The sequence below is a fragment of the Anastrepha obliqua genome, chromosome 2 (assembly GCF_027943255.1).
Source record: "Anastrepha obliqua isolate idAnaObli1 chromosome 2, idAnaObli1_1.0, whole genome shotgun sequence".
NCBI lineage: Eukaryota > Metazoa > Arthropoda > Insecta > Diptera > Tephritidae > Anastrepha > Anastrepha obliqua.
The window spans coordinates 22,980,184-23,004,992 of NC_072893.1; the positions used below are offsets into that span (position 1 = coordinate 22,980,184).

At 36.2% G+C, this 24,809-nt stretch overlaps 1 protein-coding gene across 2 annotated transcripts in view; it reads right to left on the reverse strand.

The window, feature by feature from the left end:
- LOC129237033 (protein scalloped) overlaps window positions 1-24,809 on the reverse strand; it is a 189,709-nt gene that overhangs the window by 78,000 nt on the left and 86,900 nt on the right. For both annotated transcript variants that reach the window (XM_054871403.1, XM_054871404.1), the window contains exons 3-4: window positions 8,344-8,480; window positions 1,632-1,770 (exon numbers count right to left, since the gene is read on the reverse strand). In XM_054871403.1, the coding sequence (XP_054727378.1) occupies window positions 1,632-1,770; window positions 8,344-8,480 (276 nt within the window). The remainder of the gene's footprint in view (window positions 1-1,631; window positions 1,771-8,343; window positions 8,481-24,809) is intronic.

The window sequence follows — 24,809 nt, forward strand, 5'->3', positions numbered from 1 at the left end:
AAAGTTGGTTAATAGGTGGATAGATGGCATGAGAAGTGGTAATAATTGCTTCAATAGACTTCAGGAGATTTGGCAATCAGTTCTAATAAAAACCATCGATAATTTAATTGCATCAGTGGCAAGGCAATGTGCAGCAGTGATGAAAAACTACGGTTTTGCTACAAGGTTTTAGTTTAAAATAATTTTCATTTTGTTTTCAAAAATTTGCATTTGTTTTGTCCAAGTATTTTTTGAGTTGTTATGGGAAAAATTGAACTATTTGTTTCTTCAAAGTGGCACAAAATTAATCATCCACTTATTTTTTTAATTACTTTCGTACTAAATAAAAAAATTGAGTTATTTCTGTCTTAAAGGGGGCGTAAAATTAATTATCCAATTTTGTTTTTTGGAATAACTTTCTTGTTAAGTAAAAAAATTGAGTCATTTCTTCCTTCAAGGTGGCGCAAAACTAAACATCCAATATTGTGTTTGAATAATTTTTTTACAAAGTAAAAAAAAATGAATTATTGCTTTCTTCAAGGTGGCACAAAATTAATCATCTAATTTCGTTTTTGAATAACTTTCTTACTAAATAAAAAAATTGAGTTATTTCATACTCCAAGGTGGCACAAAATTAATCATCCACTTTTGTTTGTGAATAACTTTCTTACTAAATAAAAAAAATTGATTTACTTCTTTCTTAAAGGTGGCGCAAAATTAATCATTATATTTTTTTTGTATAACTTTCTTGCGAAATAAAAAAATTTAGTTATTTCTTTCTTGATGGTGGCGCAAAATTAATCATCCAATTTCGTTTTTGAATAACTTTTTTACTAAACAAAAAAAATTGATTTATTTCTTTCTTCAAGATGGCGTAAAAATAACATCAAATTTTGTTTTTGAATAACTTTTTTACAAATCAAAAAAATGAGTTTTTGCTTTCTTCAAGGTGGCGCAAAATTTATCATCTAATATTGTTTTTGAATAACATTTTTACTAAATAAAAGAAATTTATTACGCTTTTACTAAATTAATAAATTAAAAAAATAATAATTTTGAGTAATGGAAATCTTTATTTTGACCCTTTACGCGCTCTATTGCTTGTCTGTCCATATACTGCAGCTGCCTAACGACAAAAGATGTTATTAAAAAAAATTAACTAAAAATAAAATTTTATTAAAATAAATTCACTAAACAATTTTTTTTGAAAATATTAAATAAAGGTACGCCTATTAAACTAAAATAAATTTAATTTGAATTAACATTCCAAAAAAAAAAAAATTTATTAAAAAAAATTATACTAAAAAAAAATTTTCAAAAAAATTTTTATTAAGAAAAATTTACTAAAAAAATTTTCCTAAAAAAATCACAACAAAAGATTTCACTAAACAAAATTTAATTAAACAAAAATTTTATTAAACAAAATTTACTAAAAAAAAACATTTTTCTAAAAATAATTTTTACTAAAAAAAATTGTTAGTATTCTATAATAGACCAATAGCTGCATATGATTTGGCCACCACTGTATATATGTATATACATAAATACATACATAAGCCCCACATTCCATTCCCTTCCCTTCCATTCCTTTTATGCACCTGTCGGTGTAGTTATGTACATCTGTATATGTAATTGTCAAATTATTTACTTACCATACATTTTACCCTCATCGGATAGAATGATTTTCCGTCGTCCACATGGCGGATATATGGAGAGAGCCTCTTGAAAACTCTGTTCGATGTCGGGGCTCCACACGCCTTCCGCATCGGCAGAGGAGAGATCCTTTTCGTCCTGCAAAGCGTGGGAAAAACAAAAAAAGACAAAGAAGAAAACTATTAATTGTGGAAAAAATATAAAAATCAAGCACATAAACGTACACAGATACAAATTTAAATTTCCCTGTTTACAATGTGTTTGAAAAATGCTGTTGAGCGCAGCAGAAAGTGTCACAAAGGCAAAATGGTCGAGTGAAAAAGTGCACTTTACACATTGAGTGGGACCCAGTGCTGGGTAACCTTTTTTGACATTAATGAAGAGTAGCAAGGATATATGATATAAAAAAACAAACACAAGTACAAGCGCACACACACATGCATACATAGTACTGAGCATTGCACTTATGTTCGTATACACAGTGAGTGCTACTGAGAATCGTACAGAGCAAAGTGCGCGTTTTTTGCTATTAAAAAAAAGACGAAATTTCTCAACATTTGTTTAGAATTTTTTATGTGGGCAAAAAGTTTCATTAACTTTTCATCACTCAAAAATTTCCCGAAACAACCGCCAGGTGACGCTTTGATTTAACTGATTTGAGTTCTGTGTTTTTTGTTAGTTTGCCACATCTATGATTAGCATTCTTACCGAAATTTTATCGTCATTGCTTGACATTTGTAAAAGTTACGCCATCTTGAGTAAATCTACCTCTGCACGTGTTTTCGATTTTTTTGCAGTATTAAAAATGGAGTTTGTAGTTATTAAATTTTGCGTGCGAAAGTCTTAAAAATATTGGCACACTGTTTCGACAATGATACTCTAAAGAAAAAAGCCATTTATGAGTGACATGAACGCTTAAGAAGAGATCGTGAGTCCATCTATCGTTCGGATGAGGAAGTTAGTGGCAGGCCGTCAACATCAAAAACTGATGAAAACATCTATAAAGTGAATAAAAAGTGGATCAATAACCACAAATTAACCATCACAGAGCTGGCAGAGTACTTGAACATTGCTTATGGATCGCTTCAGGACCAATATCCTTATATTTAATTTGTTTGTGTTTGCGTCTTACTGGCTGTTTGATGCAAAGTTGGTCCCAAAGGAACGGAGTTTCATGCAAAATAGGAACCGCGTTGTTATCGCCGAAGGCATGATTTTCAAGTTTGAGTCTCACTTAGTATTCAACAAATGCATCATTGCTCGAGACGAGACGTAGGTTTATGAATACGACACGCCATCCAGACATCACGCGAGTGTGTGGAGAGCTCCGAATGAACCAAAACCCAAAAAAACAAAGTCGTTTTCAGTTAAAAAAGAAAGCGATGGTCAGGGATTACAATGGTATTATGAACCACGAATTCTTGCCAGATGGTTAGACAGTAAATGAGAACTGTTATTTGAGCGTTATGAGATTTTTACGTGAACCAAATTGCCGAAAAAGAAGAAAGAAGGAGTTGTGGGAAAGCAACTGGTGAACTTTGTACCATGGTAACACATTGTCGCACGGTGCCCTATTTATTCGTGAATTTTTCACCAAGAACGAAACAAATACCACCTAACAGCCATCGAATTCATCTGGTAAGGCTCCTTGCTATTTTTTCGTGTTTGATCGAGTCAAAAAACCACTAAGGGGCACGCGTTTTAACAGTCCAAAGGAAGTAATACAAAAATCGAAGAAGGAAAATTTATTATTGAAGTTAGAATTTTACGCATTTTTACACGTTTCTGCTTCTATAAGTTGATGAAGCCGTTGAAATAAATTGCTTTATAGGGGCACGTGATTTTTTTATTCTCGGTTAGAGTTTTCCCTCGACGACTCTAACCACAGCCAAGTAATTGCTTTTATGTGGAGAAAAATCGGAATACTAAAAGCTCGTATTGAAAGGTTGAGGTACTTGTATAGAGTTTTTCTAAATTTTGAGTCTTCTTGCTATATTTTAATTCATACTGACTTTATTAGAATATAAAATATATTTCTGTGAGCAATCACCTCAAAGAAGTAAACCATGAAAACATTGCGAAGAACAGAAAATAGCTGTACCATTCCTCGTGGCACTCACTGTATATGAATGCTGGCAGCGGTAAAAGCGCTCTCGCTCTTCTCACATACAACCCATTGCACGGTGGGCGAGTGCCATACAAATTGTGACAATACGTAGGCACATAATAATAGACTTAAGATTAAATACGAATTAATAATTGAACCTTTCTTTATTTATTGACGTAAATTTTGAATACTTTTTGAATAAAAGGTAACCAATTTAATGATTTTTTTCAAAACATTCATATTCCATCTGACACCGAAGTCATTAGAATCGTTAAATTTTTGTAGAGTGAAATTCTAATTTCAAATTTTTCAGTTCTACACACATTTGGATGCATATTTTTATTTTAACACCCTAAAGTTCCTGATAAAAAATGTCAATTTGACTCAACATCAAAAAATCGAATCTAAGCAATAAAAACGGAAAAGTAACGAAGCCTAGGGCATCCTTCAATAATAATTAGTAATTGAAGCACGGCCTGGGGTATCTACTCGTATTAAAGATGATAGCAGTAGTCCTGCTGATTTATTTTTTTCTTTCGCCAGCCCAAAATAAAGTAGCGAAAAGTCGTTCCATTCGCACTACCGTCGTATGCTTTTAGCTTCAAATGTCGGCTGTTCAACGCAGTTCGCCCTTTTTTTTCTTTTCCATTTTCTTCTGTCGTAACATTCCACAACACGTTGTTGTTGGTCTAGTGCCATTGCCTTTAATAAATGCGTCTTGAGTCTGTATATTTGTGGAAAACAAATTAAAATACATTAAAAAATTAACACCAAATAAAAAATATATTAATTGTGCTTCACATTTCTCCACACAAATTCAAGCGATGGTGTGATGTGCGATTGACAAAAGAGACTAAAGCGTATTAAGGTCGGTTGCAATTTACTGGTGTGGTAAGGCACATGATGTTCTTCTTATATTTCAAGAGAAGAAATTTTTTTATTCAAATAGCTAAAAACTAATAATTTTATTCATCATCTTCATCATTTCCTTTATCTCCCATTAAAGCATAGGGTCTCAATAAAGCATTTCTGCATGGTCCTGGTTTTGGTTAGCAATTCTAGTGCATTTCACGATGTCTTGCATTGATCTACTTCTTTTTCCAGCGATCTTCTCCATATAGTCTTAGGCCTCCTTGGGGGTTCCACTCAAGAGCTTGTCGACATGTTTCCATTACATCTTTTCGCAGTGTGTGTCCTAACCACATTCACTTTCGTAATTTTATAGGGTTGGTCATTGCAGATGACGTTGAGCCACCACACACCTTGAGAATACGCAGGAGACATCTGTTTACAAAACTTTGCATTTTTCGGGTTAGATGGTCGGTTACAAGCCAGGTCGTGCATCCATAGAGTAGTACTGATATGAAATTTGATTTAAATAGTCTCATTTTTGTTTGAAAGAATACTTGTGATGAGTTCCAGATATGGCGCAGCTGAGCATATGCGCCAGTTGCTTCATTTATTCTGACTACCCTTTCTCGCTCTATTCTCAGCAGATATTACATTGTCTACGTAGGTAAAATAAGCTAACTATCTACAAGACCAATCTTAACACGTGGATGTGAGCTATGGACTCTTAAAGATGCTGACTGCGAGCTGATTGCTAGCATGGAAAGAAAAATGTTAAGAAATATTTTAGGTCTAATAAGAAGGGATGATGGTACCTATAGAATCCGGTACAACTCCTACCTAATGATATCTCTCAGAACGAGACAACTGTGCGTTTTGTTAAAGCGCAGCACATAAGATGGCTTGGTCATGTTACCCGTTTACCTGCTGACTGCGCCGTGAAGAAAGCCATTACAGGAACGCTAAAGCATGTAAAGGCTAAAAGCAGACCGAGGAACGGATGGATAGACACCCTGCAAAACGATTTCAAGCATTTGTGAATGCGTAACTATGAAGCAAAAGCTCAAGATAGACCGCTTTAGAGAAGTCTTGTGAAGGAAGTTTTTACGCACACCGCGATGTAATGCTGTAAAAAAAGAAGAAGGTAGGTCAAATCTTCGACTTCCTCAATTTCTTTGCCATGAAGCATTAAATTGATTTCGTTTTTTTGATATTGATTTTAAGACCAAATTTAACCGACCCGGCGCACAGAGCGTCGAGTTCTGCTTGCATGCCAGAGTGTTATACTTTTGTTGGCCAAGCAATATTTTTCTTTAGAAACGATGAAACTATGAAATTTTAATTATAATATTATTTATTAAGTAAAATATAATTTATATATTATTAAATATTATATAAAATATAAATTATATTTTACTAGCCAGCCGATTAAGTCCATAAAAAGGAAAAGGGAATATTTTCGATATTACCGTCATATGAAATACATGGAAAACTTCAAGTGATTTGTAGCACCGCGAAATAGCAACCGATTGTAAAATAAAAATCGTGTGCCTTTTCTGCAATATACAGTTACTCACACCTTTTTTGGTACAGATGCGATTTTTTTGTAAACTGTTCTATATTTTATAATATTTTGCTAAAAAATGGGAAAACAAAGTACGCAGACATTTTATTTATTTTGTTTTATTTCATTTTTCAATGTAAAATTTTAAAAAGTTACGGGTACGGTACACTAGACAAGTCTAGTAAGTAGAGCGGCAGCCCTTGGTCGGGAAAAACCCGAGTCATTCCGGTAACTTAGACTCGGCTGCCATGGGAATGTAGAAGCGGCTACCATGGAAATGCTTAACAAAGTGTTCACTCATTTCATTGTAATGCAAAAAAGAAAAACAACAACATACAAAGAATTCACTCCACAGCTTAAATGATGCAACTTAAAAAATACCTACTATTTATTTCTAATTTTTTAAATTTTAAGGCATTTCATGCTTTGTTGAGTATCCTTTATCATCAACTACAGTTTGAAGTCTACGGGGCATAGAACCAAACAATTTTTTTTGTATATTCTGAACTTATTTGGTTATACTCTTCAAGTATCGCCTTTTTAAGATCAGATTTGTTGTCGATGCCTCATTTTCTTACATTTGTCTTCAAAACCGACCACAAATTTTCGAATAAAAATAAATTAGTAAGAAATAAATAAATAAGTAAACGCTAAATAAATTGCCCACTGTGCAATGTGCATCACCAAGCCAACGCAAGGCGTTACATTAATGACCCCAACCGGCAATATTGAAGAGCGGCTCGCTGACAGCAACAGCAACAGCTACAAAAGTGTGGCACTCGAGCGTAAATTCAAGTGGCTTTAATTGTCAATGAGTTTTAATGAGCAATTTGAGTAGCTGTTCAAAAGCAGAGCGTAATCGCAAACCCACCGACATACACACACACACACACACACAAACACGTGTACACGTGTAAATTCACACCTACGCAATTGTACATGTATGCGTGCGTGTGCTAGAGTTTTATGAGCATCATGACCAACCAACACCATGAACAGCATCAGCAACAACACAAGAGCGAAAGAGATGCCAAACTGTGAATCTGGCGCTCGGACGGTTGGACGTTGATATTCGGCAACTGTTGCTGTTGCTGTGGCGATTGCTGTCGCTAGCGGTGTTACAAGGAAGGAGCAGGAGAAGAGGGACGAAGAAGGAGAGGAGGCATTGGCGCAGTTGTAATGTACGGTTATGGCAGCGACTGCGGTAATATAATACAATATTGTCATCCATTGCATTTGTTGCTTTGCGTTATTGCTTTTGTTATTATTGTTGGTGCTGTTGCTGTTGGCAGCAACGGTATTAAATTACATTGATGAAGTTAATAATGTTTGAAGGAGTCTGCACCACACGCGCACGCACACACATACTCGTACGCATATGACAACCTTTATAGGCAAACACATACAAATGCATTCTTAGAATATTGCGTGTTGCTGTTAAGTGTCTACTTAGCAAGTATGCGTGTGTGTGTGTGTGTGTGTTTTGCATTCATGCCAAAATTACAATTTGATTGATATTCGAAATTGACTGCAAACATATTTGTGGTCAAATGAAATTTCAGACATATTTGAAAATTAACTCGTATTGCGTGCAATTCTAGTATTCGTTTTTTTTTTCCCAAGTATTCCATTTATTATATTTCACTATTTTGCTAGTACACCCACACAGACGCGTTTATTGTTACATTAACGTTTTCGCGCTTATTTAGTTACACTTTCAAATTTAGTGCTTTCAAACATGTTTACATGTTTGCATGTATGTGTGTGTGAGTGTGCGTGTGAGCGGTGGTTTTTTGTTTTTGATTTGTGCAAATTTGTGTTTGCGGTTGCACGTCTAAACAACCAAAATGGAGTTGAAATTCAATTGAGTTAAGTGCCACTGCAGATTTTATTGCAGCTCTGGAATCAATTTGGAGAGTAGTTAAAATGCGATAGCTTGAAAAAAAAAAAAAATACATTTTCAGGTGTATTAGAATTACTAAGTGTTTAAGTTTTTAGTAGTTCTGTGAAAAACCATTAGTTTCATTGGAAATTAGCCAATTAAAATTAAAAATAAAAACCAACGAACATTTGATATTTGTAATGCTTCATAAATCTATGGAGATTCTAAGCGTAAGACGCTAGTAATTTCCGATAACTGCTTATACTTGAATAATATTTTAAATAGAAGACAAGTTGTTGCTTTACTTACGTCGCTCATATCGCCGACATCCAAATTTTTACTATCCACCATACTGCCATTTGTGTCTGCCGGCCCTAGTGCTCCTGGCGGGCCGGCACTCATCGGTGGCCACGGTGACGTAATGGTGCCGGGTCCGACTATACCGTCTGAAAGTGAAAAAAACAAAATTTTATAAAAATATTTACATAAATTTTCAAATTTTCGGAAAAACTATTTTATAACAGGACATACAATAAATTTGAGAAAAAACGTGTTTAACCCTTTCTGACCTATTGGGACACATACGTCCCCGTTTTCTTATAACTATAGTCTAAATTTTCTATTAAAATTCATTAAAAACTGTCCTGTCTGGTATAGTGAGGTTCAGGTAACGGTTCTGTGTTTTTTGTTTTATGCTAAAATAGTAAACAGACGCCGCTCAGTTTGCTTCTAAATGTGACTGTGCTTGAATCAAATTCTATTTTCTTGTGACTATTCGATTTTTTCTGTGAAAATAAGTGCAAAATAGTAGATTTTACTAAAACTAAGTTCGAATTGGATCACCTTAATTGGGTAAGTTAATTAATGTAGCATTATTTCAGTTTCTAAGTCTTATTTCGATTATTTTTATTTATGTGATCTATATGTCCCGTTAGGTTTATTTATTGGTATAAATATGTCCCCTTTAGAGCTTGTCGACATTCTCTAACCTTTCGAAATGTTAAACATATTAAATCATAGACCAGCTTTGATTTAGAAAATCCTTGAAATATGTCGAGAAAATTTAATGAAGAGGTTATATTGGCCCAGCTAATGGAGTATGACTATTCTGGTGACCTTGGTGACGTCGATTTTTCAGACGGCAGTAACGATAATTACGAGCCCTCTGAAGAGGAAAGCTTCTTATCAGAAAAATCTAGCGTAGATAACGGAAATAATACTTCTTCTGAAAATGATGATTCGCAATCAACGGAAAGTGGTGAAAATAATTATGTGTCGACATTTGAAAATGTAACGGTTCGGTCAATACCTGATGAAAATTTCTTATCACGAAAGACTGTTCAAGCTCAACGAACCCCCATCATTTCTTCACATATCGGACGATATGACTCAGTAATACAAGCAGCTCTGGACTAATGTACACGAAATGGCTGTATACAAAAGAAGTTATCCTCCTAAGCAATTGCCACGATGATGAAATGACAACCTTAGGAAAAAAGCAGAGGGATGGCCAAATAATACCTACACCAAGTCCTAAGATGATACAGTTTTGTGGCGAAATTATGGGAGGAGTCGATAGAGCAGGTCAAATGGCCGGCTTATGCTCCCGCTGGTTGTTTTCCGGTTCAAAAGGGTTAAAATGCTTAAAAGATGGAAGAAAATAATTTGTCATTATAAATATAAACACTTCCCGAATTGTCGACCTTTTTGATAAACTACAACGAAGTACATCGGAATAATAAATCGTAAATCGGAGTAGTAAAATCAGTTGACAGGGCGCCGAAGAAAGTAGTTATTTCAAAGAGAAAACTTCGCTTTCTAGGTATTTATGTATACATACAGGGTGCATACCGTAGTTGAGGCCATGCATATATGTATGTGGCTATCACTTACCGAAATTATTATTTTTCTTTTTGCTCGTTTTCAGATAAGACATAGAAGACTAAAACTTAACTTAAATAATGAAGAGACATGCAGCTATCGGCGCTATGTGTACATCACACCTATTTGGAAACCTCTAATTTTCTCAAGTGCGCCATCTCATTCGTTCATAAGGCTCGCCGTGAATTGTTGTAAGCATCAGGCGCTTATGCAGAATCTGTTGCAAAACGCAAAAAAACGCACTTCCATCTGCAACCATCAAAGTCACGTTTAGGAAACGGGTTACTTCAACCCACAAACCAGCTTGACAAGCTGAGAGTGGCTGTAGATGGATAAAACTGATGCCACCTGTCATGTCCGACCGACTGTCGCAGACTCTCCTGTCATTAAGCGGAAAGGACTAGAGGCAGCTAGTTGGACTGACGTGGACGAGCTACTTTCTATGGGCAAAGCACATGGAAAAGGTGGGCATCTCAGACCGTGCTCTTTGCCCAGCATGGGGAGAGGAGGATGAGACGGCGGCCCACTTTCTGTGCGTCTGCCCAGACTTCGCTCGAATCAGGTTTGAGGTCTTTGGCACTGATGTGTTAAGGAGCGACCACCTTGGCTCCTTGGCACCACAAGATCTACTCAGATTTCTTCGGAGGTGCGGTAGATTTAAATAAAATTAAAAAGGGCACCCGATAGCAGTACAATAGATGTTGTATGAGTGTTGTACTTGCTAGTTGTCCCGACAAAAAAAAATACATATTTAAATTTGCATTCCATTACAGATAACAAAACACTTTCTGTTAGGTTAGCAAACATGAGTTAACTTTGTTCTTAAAAAGCGTTAATGCGCCCTGGCCTGTGTTAATGAAACCTAAACTCAGTTGGTTAAAATTTTATATTTTTAATTTTGAATAATTACAGAAAACGTAAAAATTGCTCAGAAAACAGAACTTCGACGAACTTCAACATTTAAACATAAATCTTGGGACATTTCGTTCTCATAAATAAATTTTTTCACAACTTGCAGGTTAGCAAAAATTTATTGAATTGGAAATTGATTCCCATCAACAACAAAAATACGCAGAATTTTAAAATTAAGCGCTGAAGCCCTGAAGTTACAGGGTCCGGCACTCAAAGTGTAATCAATTTCAGACCGCTCGCGCAGCTGATGCACAGGCGATTCTTCGTGAGCTCGAGCACCTTAAAGTAAATAAAATTTTCTTTTATCGCACCATTGCTCGTTACAATGATACTGGTAGCATCGCGAAACACCATGGAAGTGGTCATCAAAAGACTGCAACGTCATGTGAAATGCAGCGGAAAAGGCCAAGAAGCGACTTGAACGAAATCCCCGACGAAGTGCCAATCAAATGGTGAAAGAACTAAAAATATCTGACCGTAGCATCTTCCACATACTGAAAAATGATCTGCAAGTCAAGCCTTACAAGATCCAAAAGGCGCATGATCTCACACGAAAACAGCAACAAGTCAGACTTGAGAAAGCGAAGGAGTTGCCTCGCTTGGCCGAAAGCGGTCAATTTCCGAACATTGTGTTTTCTTAGGAGACAATTTTTTAAATTGTGCAATTCGTAAACTCCCAAAACGATAGGATTTATTTGACCGACCATTCATGTGAGAATTTGAGTCATCGAAATTGAGTCAGGAGGCAGCACCCGCCACAGGTAAAATGGTTTGGGCCACTGTAACCGCAGATGGGCGCTCTGCAGTCGTTTTCATTGAGCCTGGCGTCAAGGGAAATACGAAATATTATCGGAAACTTATTCTGAGGGTTGCTTTGAAACCGTGGGCGGGCAAACATGAGGTGGCAGACCATGGACGGATGTTTCAATAGGAGTCGACACCATCTCACAAAGCTCGAGTGTACCAAGAATGGCTAAAAAACAACGTTCCGAACTTCATAACGTCTACACAGTGGCTCTCAAATCCACCAAAAGTGAATCCACTGGATTATTCACTTTGGGCCATTTGAAGAGCAAAGTCCAAACTAAAAGATTCACCAGTCTCGAGGCGCTGAAAAAAGGCATTGTCTACGAGTGGGCAGCTAGCGGCTCGTTTTCAGGTCTCAAGGCCACAGTCAAGACAAAAGGCGGTCATATCGAGCAAAACTAAATTCATTCTTAATTTTGTATTGTTTTTACATATTTTTTACTTTGAATTGATTAAAAATAATTTTCTAAACTAAATTTATGGACTTTTTAATTGGTTACACTTCGAGTGCCTGGCCCTGTAACAGTCATTAAATGACTAAAAATTAGCAAAAATCTGTGGTAAATAAATCTAATTTTTTTATGTTTCTAGTTCCTATAAAATAACTGGATGAGTTTTATTGCTTTGCTGTCGTTTTGGTCATCCCAAAATTTATGGCATTGACGCAAGCGGATAATTCACTCTAATACTTGTGGATGATGGCAAAAAGCGCCAGTGCGAGCAAAAAAACAAAAAAATATACAAAAATAAGCGCAAATGCAAGCAAAAAAAAAAACACAAAAAAATAAGCGCAAAGCAAGCAATAATACTAATAAAAAAATTTTAAGTTAAAATTAGCGCAATTTCCATATTCAAACTACTAAAAAACGCCAGTTACTGCTATTTATAGCTGCATCTCTTTTTTATTGCTCCTGTTTTTTGTTGGCCAGTGCAGCACTGCATTCCGCACTGACTTGGACATTTTAATTGCCAGCTACTATTATTCCACAACTCACTACTAAACTACTCCAGCGCATGTCGCACTCACGTTTTACCACCATTTTCCACTGCTATTGTGCAACATTGCAGCGCAGTGTTGCATTTTTTGTGTATGTTCGCTTATATCCGGTTTATGAATTTTTAGGAAGAATCTGCGCAAAAAAAAAAAGCCAACAATTACATTGACTGACATGACGAAGTGGGTGAGTAGGATTCTGCAACGCATTCAAGCATTGAAAAAATACTACAAATCCAGTTTCAAAACAACAACAAAAAAAAAAAAACGAAAAGGTTTAATAAAAATGCACGACAGAACAAAAATGTAGGGGAGAAAAAAACACTTCACGAGTTTGTTGAAAAATGTGCACAATTTCATGTGCAGTTTATTGCCTTTTGTGATTTTGGCATTTTTTACTGCATGCCTCCAGTGGGCGGATGCGCTGCGAGTGACCAAATGCATGCACACACACACACATGCACATGTGCCGTTACGTAACACCTACACACCATCGCTTGCAAGGGAGACTAGTGGGGAAGAGTGGGTGACGGGGTGACGCTGGTGCTGATGGCGGTGATGGTGGTGTCTCCCAGCCTATACCATCAAGCCAATTTGTGCCTCGTATACGTTTTTTTGTTTTTTTTTTTTGTTGCCGTTAGCGGAGGCTGCCTGCAATGCAAAACTGATTGCGACAGTGTTGCATTAGTGTACGTCCGCTTCATCGTTGGTAATTGATGTGTGACATTGCAGTAGCCGCAAAAATTTGCCAACTGTCTGTTGTCTGTTGCCTGCTGTCTGCTGCCTGCTGACGCCTGCCAAATGTCCAGTTGGCTATTCTCTGTTGTCATCCCCTGCTGCCGTCGATCATTAGCCATTTTTTGTGTGCCGTTATTCAGCAGAGTTGATTTATTTGTCAATGTGTGTGACATGTAACTCAAAGAAAAAAACAAAACAAAAAAAAAAAAAAACAAGTCAAGTTGAGGGCGTGTGTACTGGTAGGAGTGGCAGTGGAAAATGTGTGTTGTCGCTTTAGATAGTCAAATTTAGTCAAATTTGATTACTCATTTTTGGAGTTGTGCCGGTTTTTGCATTTTTCAAGTGGCATGGAATTTTTGTTGGAATTGTGCTCGTACATTTTTACATAGCTCAATTATGGGACTAATAAATAAAATTTTCTCAAATGAAATTAGTTTTGTTTATGACGTAATTTGGTTCGCTGGTTGAATTTGACGTATCCCCAATTAGAAAATGTTTTTATGTCGGCAATTTTTGGCGATGTAGCAGATCCATGTTAAACTTTGCGAAACTGTTCTTTGATGTGAGAGGTGCGTTCAACAAGTAAGCGGACCTTTCAAATTTTCGATTTTCGAGTTTTTTTACCTGAGTTGGTGCACATGTCACAGTTTCAACTCAGTACAGAGTGGAGAGAATAACAAGGTGGTCCCGTTATTATTATTATTATTATTAGAAGGCCATTACGCACTGCGACCAGAGGTGATCTATTGTGAAAGGCCTATTTTTGTAATCCTAGAGTTTTAGGCTTTTTACAAATTTTAGCACAATTTTGGGTTTGTTTTGTGCCAAAGATTGCATTGAGATACTACGATACCACCAAGGTGATGAAGCCTCTGTCTGCCCAACGCAGGACATTCACAAAGCACATGTTCTGAGCTTTCTATGTCCATTTCGCAAAAGTGGCAGACATTGGTCTCAGATAGACCAATATTATTTAGATGATACCTCAGGCTGCAGTAATCTGTAAGATATCCTGTTAAAAGACGCAGATCTACTCTGCTTAGTGAGCGAAACTTGCCAGATATTCCTTTGTTGGGACTTAGAAATAGTTTGGCTTGACGCTGACCGGCACAGTTTAGCCAGTGTGCAACAAATTTTCTTTCTTCCCATTTCCTAAGGAATTCATTAATGTGGCCTTTTATGTGGCCACAGAAAGGCTCAGGACCTGTAAGTTGCATATTTGTTGCTCCTTGTTTTGCATGGTCATCAGCCATTTCATTTCCCTCATGTCCTTCATGTCCCGGAATCCAGCCTAGTGTTACTATGTTGAGGCTTCCTAACGTGTTGTGAAGGTTTAGGCAGTCATTTACCAATTTAGAGGGGAAAGTTGTTGATAGAAGGGCTTTTAGAGTCGCTTGACTATCTGAAAGTATGTAGATGTGAGTGCCTCTCATTTTCCTGCTAAGACATTCTCTCACACATATTTCAATGGTGGTCCCGTTACTTTGCTCTCAGCAAATTTGACAACAGCAGCTGATTTTCTCAACGTCACAATAGTCCAATTGGTGATCAGTGTGACCAGATTACTAGATTATATTCGTAACTTGATTTAACATTTTTGTTTCCTTTTGTTTTCCAGCCTCCGAGGTTTGGTTCCTTTTTCCTGATATTTTGCGAAAACAAAAGATTGACCTCGACACAGTGCAACAAAGCGAAGCCACACAGATAGAGACACAAGAAGACGAGCCTATCGCATGAAAGCTGGCTATAAATATGGTGGACCCAGACGTGAGTGAATAGAATTGGTCCTTTATTATGCCCTTCTGGGCCCTCCCGAAGTAATGCAAAACGTACTTCCGGGAAGAGTGTCTCCCCAGAAGGAGATGGGGAAGGGATCGTTTTAGTGGCCACACCACACGACGCAGTAAACGACGGTCGCTGTAACTTCGAAGGCATTTTGAATTCTACCTCACTCACCAAAGAAAAAAACATGTCTGGGGTGACGAACCCGGGCACTTTCGAATGGCAGTCACCTACCAAACCATTTATCTACGGCGATCGGCAGTCCTGGTATAAAGAATGTAAGCTTTATAAAATAAAGTAAAATAAAATAACTACCTACAACTCTTAGAAAAAAAAACACAAACATTCGCTCTCCTTCCCCATCATTCTCCTCTGCACAATTACCTTGTTTTGAATAAAAAAAAAAATAAATAAATAAATTGTTTCATATTTCTTTGGAACTCAAAAATGCCGGTAGCAAACGCTTTTCTTTTATCATGCTTTGATATTTTCACTAGCATTTTTGTTTATTTCGCCTGCATCTTACTTTTGTTGAAAACTTTTTCGCATTTATCTGTTGCCAACTCTTGGCCCTTCACAAAGACAAAAAGTAGTAAAATCAAGGCTACTTACATATCTACATTACCATAGAAACGCTTAAGGGGGCAAGCATATTTTTTCAACCTTTGCTAATATCTGGGCGTAAGATTTTCTAAATAAATACCAGTTCCACTTCTGCAATAAACACACGGATACGGACACGGGCGGCAGTGTTTGCACGAAGATATGTTTGCGTTCGCATTTTTAACAATTTTCATTAGTTTAATTCTAAGGAAAATTGCTAACATTTTTAAGTTGTTTATCTTAAGGGCTTTTATGTAAAAGCAACAGTCAAAGGTCAAAGGATTTTTAAATATGCTTTTGAAAATTTCATATGCACCTACACACATACATATAAAGTATAATATATACGTACATATGTACGAGTATATCTGGCATTTTGACAGCAGCAGTCACTCCAGGATTAGTGTCGCTCTAAATGTGGTGATTTTGCTTATTCACAAAGCCACTGAGTCAGCAGAGATCATCAACATAGAAGAGGTAGAAAAAAATGTTGCACTAGGAATTGTGGTTAGCAAAGACATTGTAACTGCTTTCAGCCTCTCTAGGAAGTTGTCGGTTGATGCAAATTTTTCGACTTTTTTTCATCTAAAAATGAGAACCATTTTTTTAGTGCAGTATATCTTAAAAATGCATTGATATCCACTGATTTAAGAGCCGTTAGCCAACCAAAGAAGTAATGGTGAAAGAAGAGTCCCCCTAGTATTTAAAAAAATTGCACAATCAAGTGACTTTCAAAATATTGAGTTCATGATTCAGCATGTCATCTAAAGCGCAGATTTTGCAATCAGTGACTTTTTCCTGTTCTCGCACGTGCAATTCAAACCGCATAGACAGCATTTTTTGTCGGCAGAGCAGCCCTTCACACATTGAAAAACTATGTTTCGGGCGGATCCCAAGCAATTTGGAGAAATACTTGAAAATATCTTGGAATGCATGCGAAATTGCCCAAATCATAAGAATTAATGTTTAGAAATCAATAAATAAGTACTTTGTTAGTTGCTTCGCTGACTTTTTAGGTCGCCTTTTTGTTGTTCAAAAGGGGAGTCCTCCGCTTGGAGGCTGGTTTTCTCTGAGAAAACTTTTTTATAACAAAAATAAACTCAAAAGTTGACTATTGCCTACCGAGGGACAAACGACAATAGAAAAAAATGCGTGTAGCGTAGTACACATAACAGAAGTAAAACTTTCAAGGCAGACAAAGAAAGAGGGAGAGAGAGAGAGAAAGAATATATATTTAAATAAATTCACAACATTTGTAGAGTATACAAATAGACAAAATTTACAAAAAACGGAGAAGGGTCGACCGGTGCAGGTAAACGTCGGACACAAATCGTGGGAACGACGCGCACTACTCCGAGCGTTTATCACCCGCACAAACGCAGCGATTCCAGGACCGCAGCAACGGCACAAATTACCGCAAGGCAATACCAATAAATCCGACGCCGGAATGGATAGCACAAGCATTAGCCAGGAAACGGAAATAAGCGCCAAAAAGTAGGCACCAAAAAAACGCCAAAAAAATTGGGACCAAAAAACGTCCCAAACAGTAGGCACCCAGGAAATATAACGCCAAAAAGTAGGCACCAAAAAAACTCCACAAAAATTTGGACCAAAAAACTTCCCAAACAGTAGGCACCAAGGAAATATAACGCCAAAAAGTAGGCACCAAAAATATGTTTGCACCAACAAACAAGCGCCAAAAAGTAGGTAGTGTTATTTTTCACTAGAAATTGGCAACCACAAGAAAAAACTCAGGAAAAATAGCCTAAAGTGTATATATAAGATATAGATCTCTCTCCTTTTCTTCCACTTTACATCTTTTTTCTCTCTCGCGGAACGAAAATGCCCAAAACGTCGAATGGCCTTGAAATTTTACTCTCCATTCTCGCTCGTCAATCGACGCCTAAGAAGTTTCACTTCAAAAAACCCTCTTTGTCAATAGGAAATCTGGGACCTATTGAATGGCAATCGCGCACAAAGCTATACAGTTACGGTGGCCGCCAATCATAGCAAATTACCAATTTTACTATGTCATTCACAAATATATATAAATACATATGTAAATAGTGGTCCTTGTATCGGATGGTTTTTTAAGAGCTTGAGCACTTAAAATGATAATACAGATATTGTTAGAATGAATTTTTTTATTAAAATTTGGTACATAATTTCATGGTATTTTTTATTTTTATTGAATAAGATATTCGGCATACCTATGTATGTACGCCGCGGCTACATTTGGTCTATTTGATCAGTTTAATTTTTGACTATCAGTTCCAATCCAAAATCTGGCCGTAAAACGTCAATGGTGGCTTGAATATTGGATTCCAAGAGTTGCTGGTTTTTCGGCATAAACCAATGACTTAACAAAGCGTCATAAGAAGTAATACAGAGGCGTTAAATCGCATGAACGACGGGGTCGCTAAATAGGACCACTTTTGAGGAGAAAGTTAGCACCAAATTTATTTTGCAAAAGTTAATTGTTAAGCGCACTGTATAACAAGTTGCGCCACCGGTCGGTACCAGCTGGTGGTAGCACAGGAATAGGAAGGCCTCCTCCGCGTTGGAAAGATCAGGTGGAGAAGGACTTGGTTTCAGCTGGTGTGCCCAACTGGCGGCGGTTAGCTCGAGAAAGAAACAACTGGCGCGCTTTGTATAACTCGGCCAAAATCGCCTAAGCAATTATTGCGCCAACAAGAAGAAGAAGATCGGCAAGATACTCAGTGAGTACTCTCTGACGACGCTACTTTAGACAATAACAAATTAATAGATAAACAAAGTTTTAATGGTTAAACAGATGATACAGAAAAAAGTCAAACAGCTGCTCGACGATTTTCTGCTATATAAAAAAATATTAAAATAAAACTGTAATCTTCCCTCAACCTCCGAACACAACAGGCTTGGTCTCATGCCACTTTCTCTTGTGCCCAAAATAGAAAATGTCAGAAAAAATACGTAAATTTGCCACAATTGTGGAGATAAAGTCCGGATCGTTGGAAGAGCTCAAGCCATACCAAAGCGATTTTTGGCCAGAGCTGGTTTGAGAATTGGAAAAAGCGTTGGCACAGGTGTATTATATCTCAAAAGGATTACTTTGAACGAGATAAAATAAATATTTATGTATGAAAAACCATTATTTGAGAAAAATAAAAAGTCACCTTACTGCGTGAACACACCTCGTATGTATGTAATAACCGACGCTCGGCGCAAAGGCATTTCAAAGGCGTTCAAGTTGAGGCGATAAATGTGTCAAGTTGATTAAATTTTGTTTTGGTGAAATATTTATAACAACATGTAGAGTACATTACCGTTATTTCAAATGAATTTATGCACTTGTTCGTGAACCGCGCCCGCTTGGACCTGTCAGTTGACCTAAACAAGCATGCGGGCAAAAGGGCCTCCGCCACACATACCAATATATCATTCGTGTATTTGTGTGTGCCTGCTGACACTTCCAAACTGATTTATGCTTAAATGTTACACTTAGAAATTATTGCAAATTTTTCCTTTTGGTTTTGTTTTTTCCTTCTTCTGCAAAACAACAAAAACGATAACAATAAGCTTGTAACTAAATTAAATGGAAAATGTGCAGTCCACACAAACTAAGTACACCCGTTGGCTCTCTTCATTTGTTTTTTTTTTGCTATTTTTTGCAGCATTTGAAATGTTAAACCGTGGCCAAGCGACGCCACACATTTTACAGTTGGCAATACAAAATAATAATTTATTCATTAGAGTGTTAAAAATGAGCTGAGCGCCTCCCTGTGCACTGTTCACTGTTAACCAGTGTCCATTGGCTACTCGCTGCCGCAGTCCCTGCTGCAGCAACACCCTGCGACGACGCCGGTCACGCTGCAACTATGCCATACATCATTGTCACACATGTCGTTATTTATATGGGTACACACACACGCACACACGTGCACGGCATGTCCTGCACTTTGACTGCCACTTTAGTTTATTATGTGCGGAAATTTCGGAATTCGCACGTACAAGCGGCCGGCTGCCGAGCTGGCTTAGGAGTAGGAGCAGTTGGAGACCCACTGGCGATACCAAATACCTACACACAAAAGTATTTAGAAATGTGTGCGCGTGTATGTGTGAGTGCGCTGCATTCAAGCAACCAAATGCATGCGAATTATCTGCGAACGTGTGCGGCATATAAAAAGTGTGACGTCAAAACAAAGTCAAAGGGAGCGACTAGCCGAGTGCTGGCTGAGTGCACTTGTAGCCACTCGCAAAGTGAATTTCTTACCTTTTTTAGCTGTAAATAATACGTGCATAAATATGTATGAGTTTTATTTAGAGAACTGACTACAAATAGAAAAGTATTTACGTCTTTATGAATGAATTAAATAAAATGAATTGGTCAAAAGCATAAAGAAAAATACAGAGGTAGCTGAAATTTGTGAAATGGCAACTTTGCATCAACGTAGAAAAATAATAAATAACTGTATTTTTTCTCAGAATATGAGGAGCGAGCTTTACGTAAGTTTGTTGTGGGAATTTGAGAGCCGATGCAAGAAGTTAAAGAGGTTAAAGAATTTCGCTCCATATGTTGGCGCAGTGTGGGTTAAGTATGCGAGTAAGCGCTTTGTTAAGAAATTCGCTTAAAAATATGTAGTTTCATCAATATGAATATCGGACTCACAGGGTTTTAAAGCATTGTATGCGATAGACAAAAAGATTCTGGTTAAAGAAATTTTAGTGATTTGAAATTTGAATGATTTTGAAATGATTTGAATTCTGATGAAAAATTTAATGAAATTTAAAAAATGTTATGAAATTGGAAAAATTTTATGAAATTTGAAATATTTTATGAGATTTTGAAAAATTTACTGAAATTTTGAAAAATTTTATGAAATTTGAAATATTTAATGAAAATAATAATTTAATGAAATTTTGAAAAATTTAATGTAATTTCGAGAAATTTAATTAACAATTATTAATAATTTAATTTAATTTAATGAAATATTAAAACTGTAATAAAATTTATTATTTATTTATTAATTATTATCTATTAATTGAAAAAAATTTTTATTTAATTTTTAACAGAATTTAATGAAATTTTGAAAAATTTAAAGCAACTTTGAAAAATTTTTTAATTTAAGATTTTAACAGAATTTATTGAAATTTTCAAAAATTTTAAGCAGTCTATAAAAATTTTAAGAATAATGAAAAATTTAGAGCAATTTATAAAATTTTAGGAAATTTGAAAAAATTTAAGATATTTGAAAAATTTTGTGTTCAGAGTGTTTTAACAGAATTTAATGAAATTTTAAAAAATTTAAAGCAATTTATAAAAATGTTAAGAAAATTTGAAAAATTTTAAGAAATTTGAAAAAATTTATGAAATTTGGAATATCTAATAAAATTTTGAAAAATTTAATGAAATTTTGAAAAATTTAAAGAAATTTTGAGAAAATTAACGAAATTTAATTAATAATTATTAATAATTCAATTTAATTTAATGAAATATTAAAACTGTAATAAAATTTACAGACAGTGATTTTCAAAGAGTGTTTTAACAGAATTTAATCAAATTTTGAAAAATTTAAAGCAATTTTGAAAAATTTTAAGAAACTCAAAAAATTTTAACAAATTTGAAAAATTTTAAGAAATTTGAAAAATTTTGTAAACTTCTTTTTATTTAATTTTTAAACAGACCGTGAATGTTAAAGAATGTTTTGACAGAATGCAATGAAATTTGGAATATTTTAAGTAATTTTGAAAAATTTTAAGAAATTTGAAAAATTTTGTAAAATTTTTTAATTAAATTTTTTAACAGAATTTATTGAAATTTTGAAAAATTGAAAGCAATTTTACAGGTTGTTGAAATGAAAAGTGTTACAGTATTGCACGTCAGTGTACCTCCGCCAAGATGCAAACCACCAATTTCGTCTAACAGAACAGTAGCTCATTGTATTTACCGTAATACTACTCTCTTCACGTAAAAGAAATGCATTTACTACTCGCCTTTACTACTCCACTTCGTAATTATCAAACCTCGCATGGTTTCCTTTTCACCACTTTGAAGACAATCAGTAACTAGTCCTCTTCTAATATAGCTTAAAGATGTATTTTAGTGAAAAAATGCCTGTGCGATATTTTGCTACACGTAACACACGCACACACAGACAATACTGTGAGAACACGCTTCGAAAAAGTACATCTAAAGAAAATATCAATTCATTCATTCACAAAGCCGAAACTCCACTAATGGCAAACGAGGGTGCCCGCACTCAAATAGAACCAATTGGCGTTTGTCGTTCTCAAATGTCCTTCCAAGAAATGCCGATAAGCATCTAAATGATTTTCCCATATTTTTTCTTCGACATTCGTATATGAATTCTTGTTTTTTTTTTTCTTGGTACTTAGCGGCAAATTGTTTGAAGTGACGTTGGCAGGTATTGACGGTAATGACCCAAATCAAGGAGCAAGGTGGAAGGAGATTTTCAATAAGAAGAAATAAATATAAAAATAAATAAATAAATGAATGTGCCAAATTTGGTGTTGGATAAGCAAAGTAGTGAAATGAGGCAAACATTTCCGGCGAGTAGACGAGGATAATGAATGAAATTGCGTTACTATAGCGAAATGTCAAGACATACACACAGTTATATAAAAGGAACAAACTAAGTAAATACTGTGATTTCGTTATAAAAAGTTATAAAAATATTGAATTTGATTTAATATTTTCGGAAGCACCTTTAAATGAAGAAAACGCTGTTTGGCAATAGTCAGGGCCAGTAGTAATTTCTGTGATAAGTTTAGGCATCTGCCAACAAGGAATTAATCTAGAAACTTTGATGATACTTTTCATGTACGAATACTTTTAACGGCACTGACTGCAATGAAGGAGAACTGGCGAGCCTCGTGAAGGAAAATTGGAAAAATAAATCAAATTACCGAATGAAAATCTCTTTTATTCGAATCAAGAACTTGCAGTGGTTTTAAATGTTAGATTAGATTAGGATTGTGGGGGAGATTGGAAAAGTCCAAGCATTCAGGCCGGAGACCATTGTACTACACCCGGATAGATTTCAGTAGAAATAATAGAGAGATAAGAAAGTTAAAACATGGGTGATAAGATGGAAAAATTAGTTTAAGGTCACTCTTCCACAAATCTCTTGAATTCATTGATGAATCCTAAGGGATTCGGAAGAGGAAGAGTATGAACTTTATCCATACTCTGTATATCACAATCCAATATCCTAAGTCTGATTCTGGAAAACGCCGGACAGCTACAGAGAAAATGCTCCTCAGTGTCGTCATCCTCAAGACAGCATACTCATATCGGGCTATCGACGACCTCCATGGCAGCCATATGCTGACCACAGGTGTTGTGCCCTGTGATTACACCCACCAGTACTCTCAGGTCCTTTCTGCTGAGTTTTAGGAGAAAGATCGCTATTTTCCTGTTTGGTTCTTTCACAAAGCACTTGGCTACTCTGCACGAGTTCAACCGAGACCAACGTCCTCTATGGGTAGACGTCAGGAAGTCGTCCATCCATAGTTGAATCGATGCAGAATTGACACCTAGAAAGGGTCCAGGGCCTAGTGGCATACTTGCAGAGCTTTCATTAGCCAGTTTATCAGCTAACTCGTTCCCTGTAATACCACAATGTCCAGGACTAACTTTGTTGTTGTTTTGCAACACTGTTCAGTTTTGTCTTACATTCACCGACTAAATGCGCAGAGCATCGAGGGTTAGGAAGGGCTACCCGTTTTCGATGTTACTCAATAATACATTTTTCACCATTTGAAGGTCTTGGAAATAATCCAAAAGTACGAAAATCCGGTGGCATACGTAGTGATTTGGGGAAAGAAACGAGAGATCAAAATATGTGAGTGTAAAGAGCCTGAAATGCTGGACTTTGGGAGCAATTCCCGGAACAAGTTCGACGGTTTGCAGAAGATTTCAAGACCGTGGGGATTTCCTGTAATAAGAATAAAGACTACTACGACCTGGTAGCGGAAGTACATACAGGGCACGCTTAATTTTTGGAGCGAAAACTTCTCCCACCTATTGAATGATACAAGCAGTAAAATTCGCTGCGAAGACGGAGGTGTCGTTCCGTTAACTGAACAGGACGAAGTACGAATATGCGTTCGCACGACAGTCGGTTCTACGTTATCGGAACGACCCGGATTTATATCCGACCAAGGATTGTCAACTGAAACACACATGTTTATGTTGCTACAGCAACAACAAATACGAAATGCAATAGCATGACTAGAGAGTAACAAAACATTGGAAATCTACGGATTGCCGGCTGGGATATTAAAAATAAACTGGCGAGGAGGTGGTCAGGTCACGCAGCAGTAGTTATCCATGTAAGCTATGGCCAGGAGAGTGTATGACTGTCGATCAAGAATGATAGATAAACAAGCAAGAAGAAGAGGAAGAGGCGTGAGGTTCAGCACACTAGACAGGGCTAGTTTACTGGAACGGCAGCCCTTGGTCGGAAAAAACCCGAGTCATTACGGTGCGTAAAACCAACTGCCATGGGAATTCATTTCATACCTAACCACCTATTCACAACCCTCTAGATAGATTCTTTATGAGGCTTGCACTTCGACTTCATGGTCTTTTGTGCCCTCTTAAACTCACTCACCTAACACCCCTCTCCCTCTGGACCCAACGACGATCCGTGGCTACATTTCACTGGCAAAAGTAAATGGAAAGCCAAGAATAATAGAAGGGTTATTCGTTTTTGTATTACTCATCGTCATGACTGCCGATTGAAATTTTAAACTTTTTAGTTTACAAAAAGAAATGTCGGGCATTCGTGTAATGGAAAAAATACGCAACAGCTCAGCGAAAAAAATCGTCAAAAATCAACACAAATTTGAGTGGCTTGTAGTTCACATTTTTTTTACTAAAATTGAATGGACTATAAAACTGCGTACACAAAATAAATAATAAATATTCTGTTTACATTTTTTTAATTTTGGTAAAATTTTTTTGCGTGTTTTTTGTTAATTTTTACAAAGTTTGAAACTTCAAATTTAGATGATTTTTGTTGAAGCATGAATTATATTTTTATAGAAAAATATT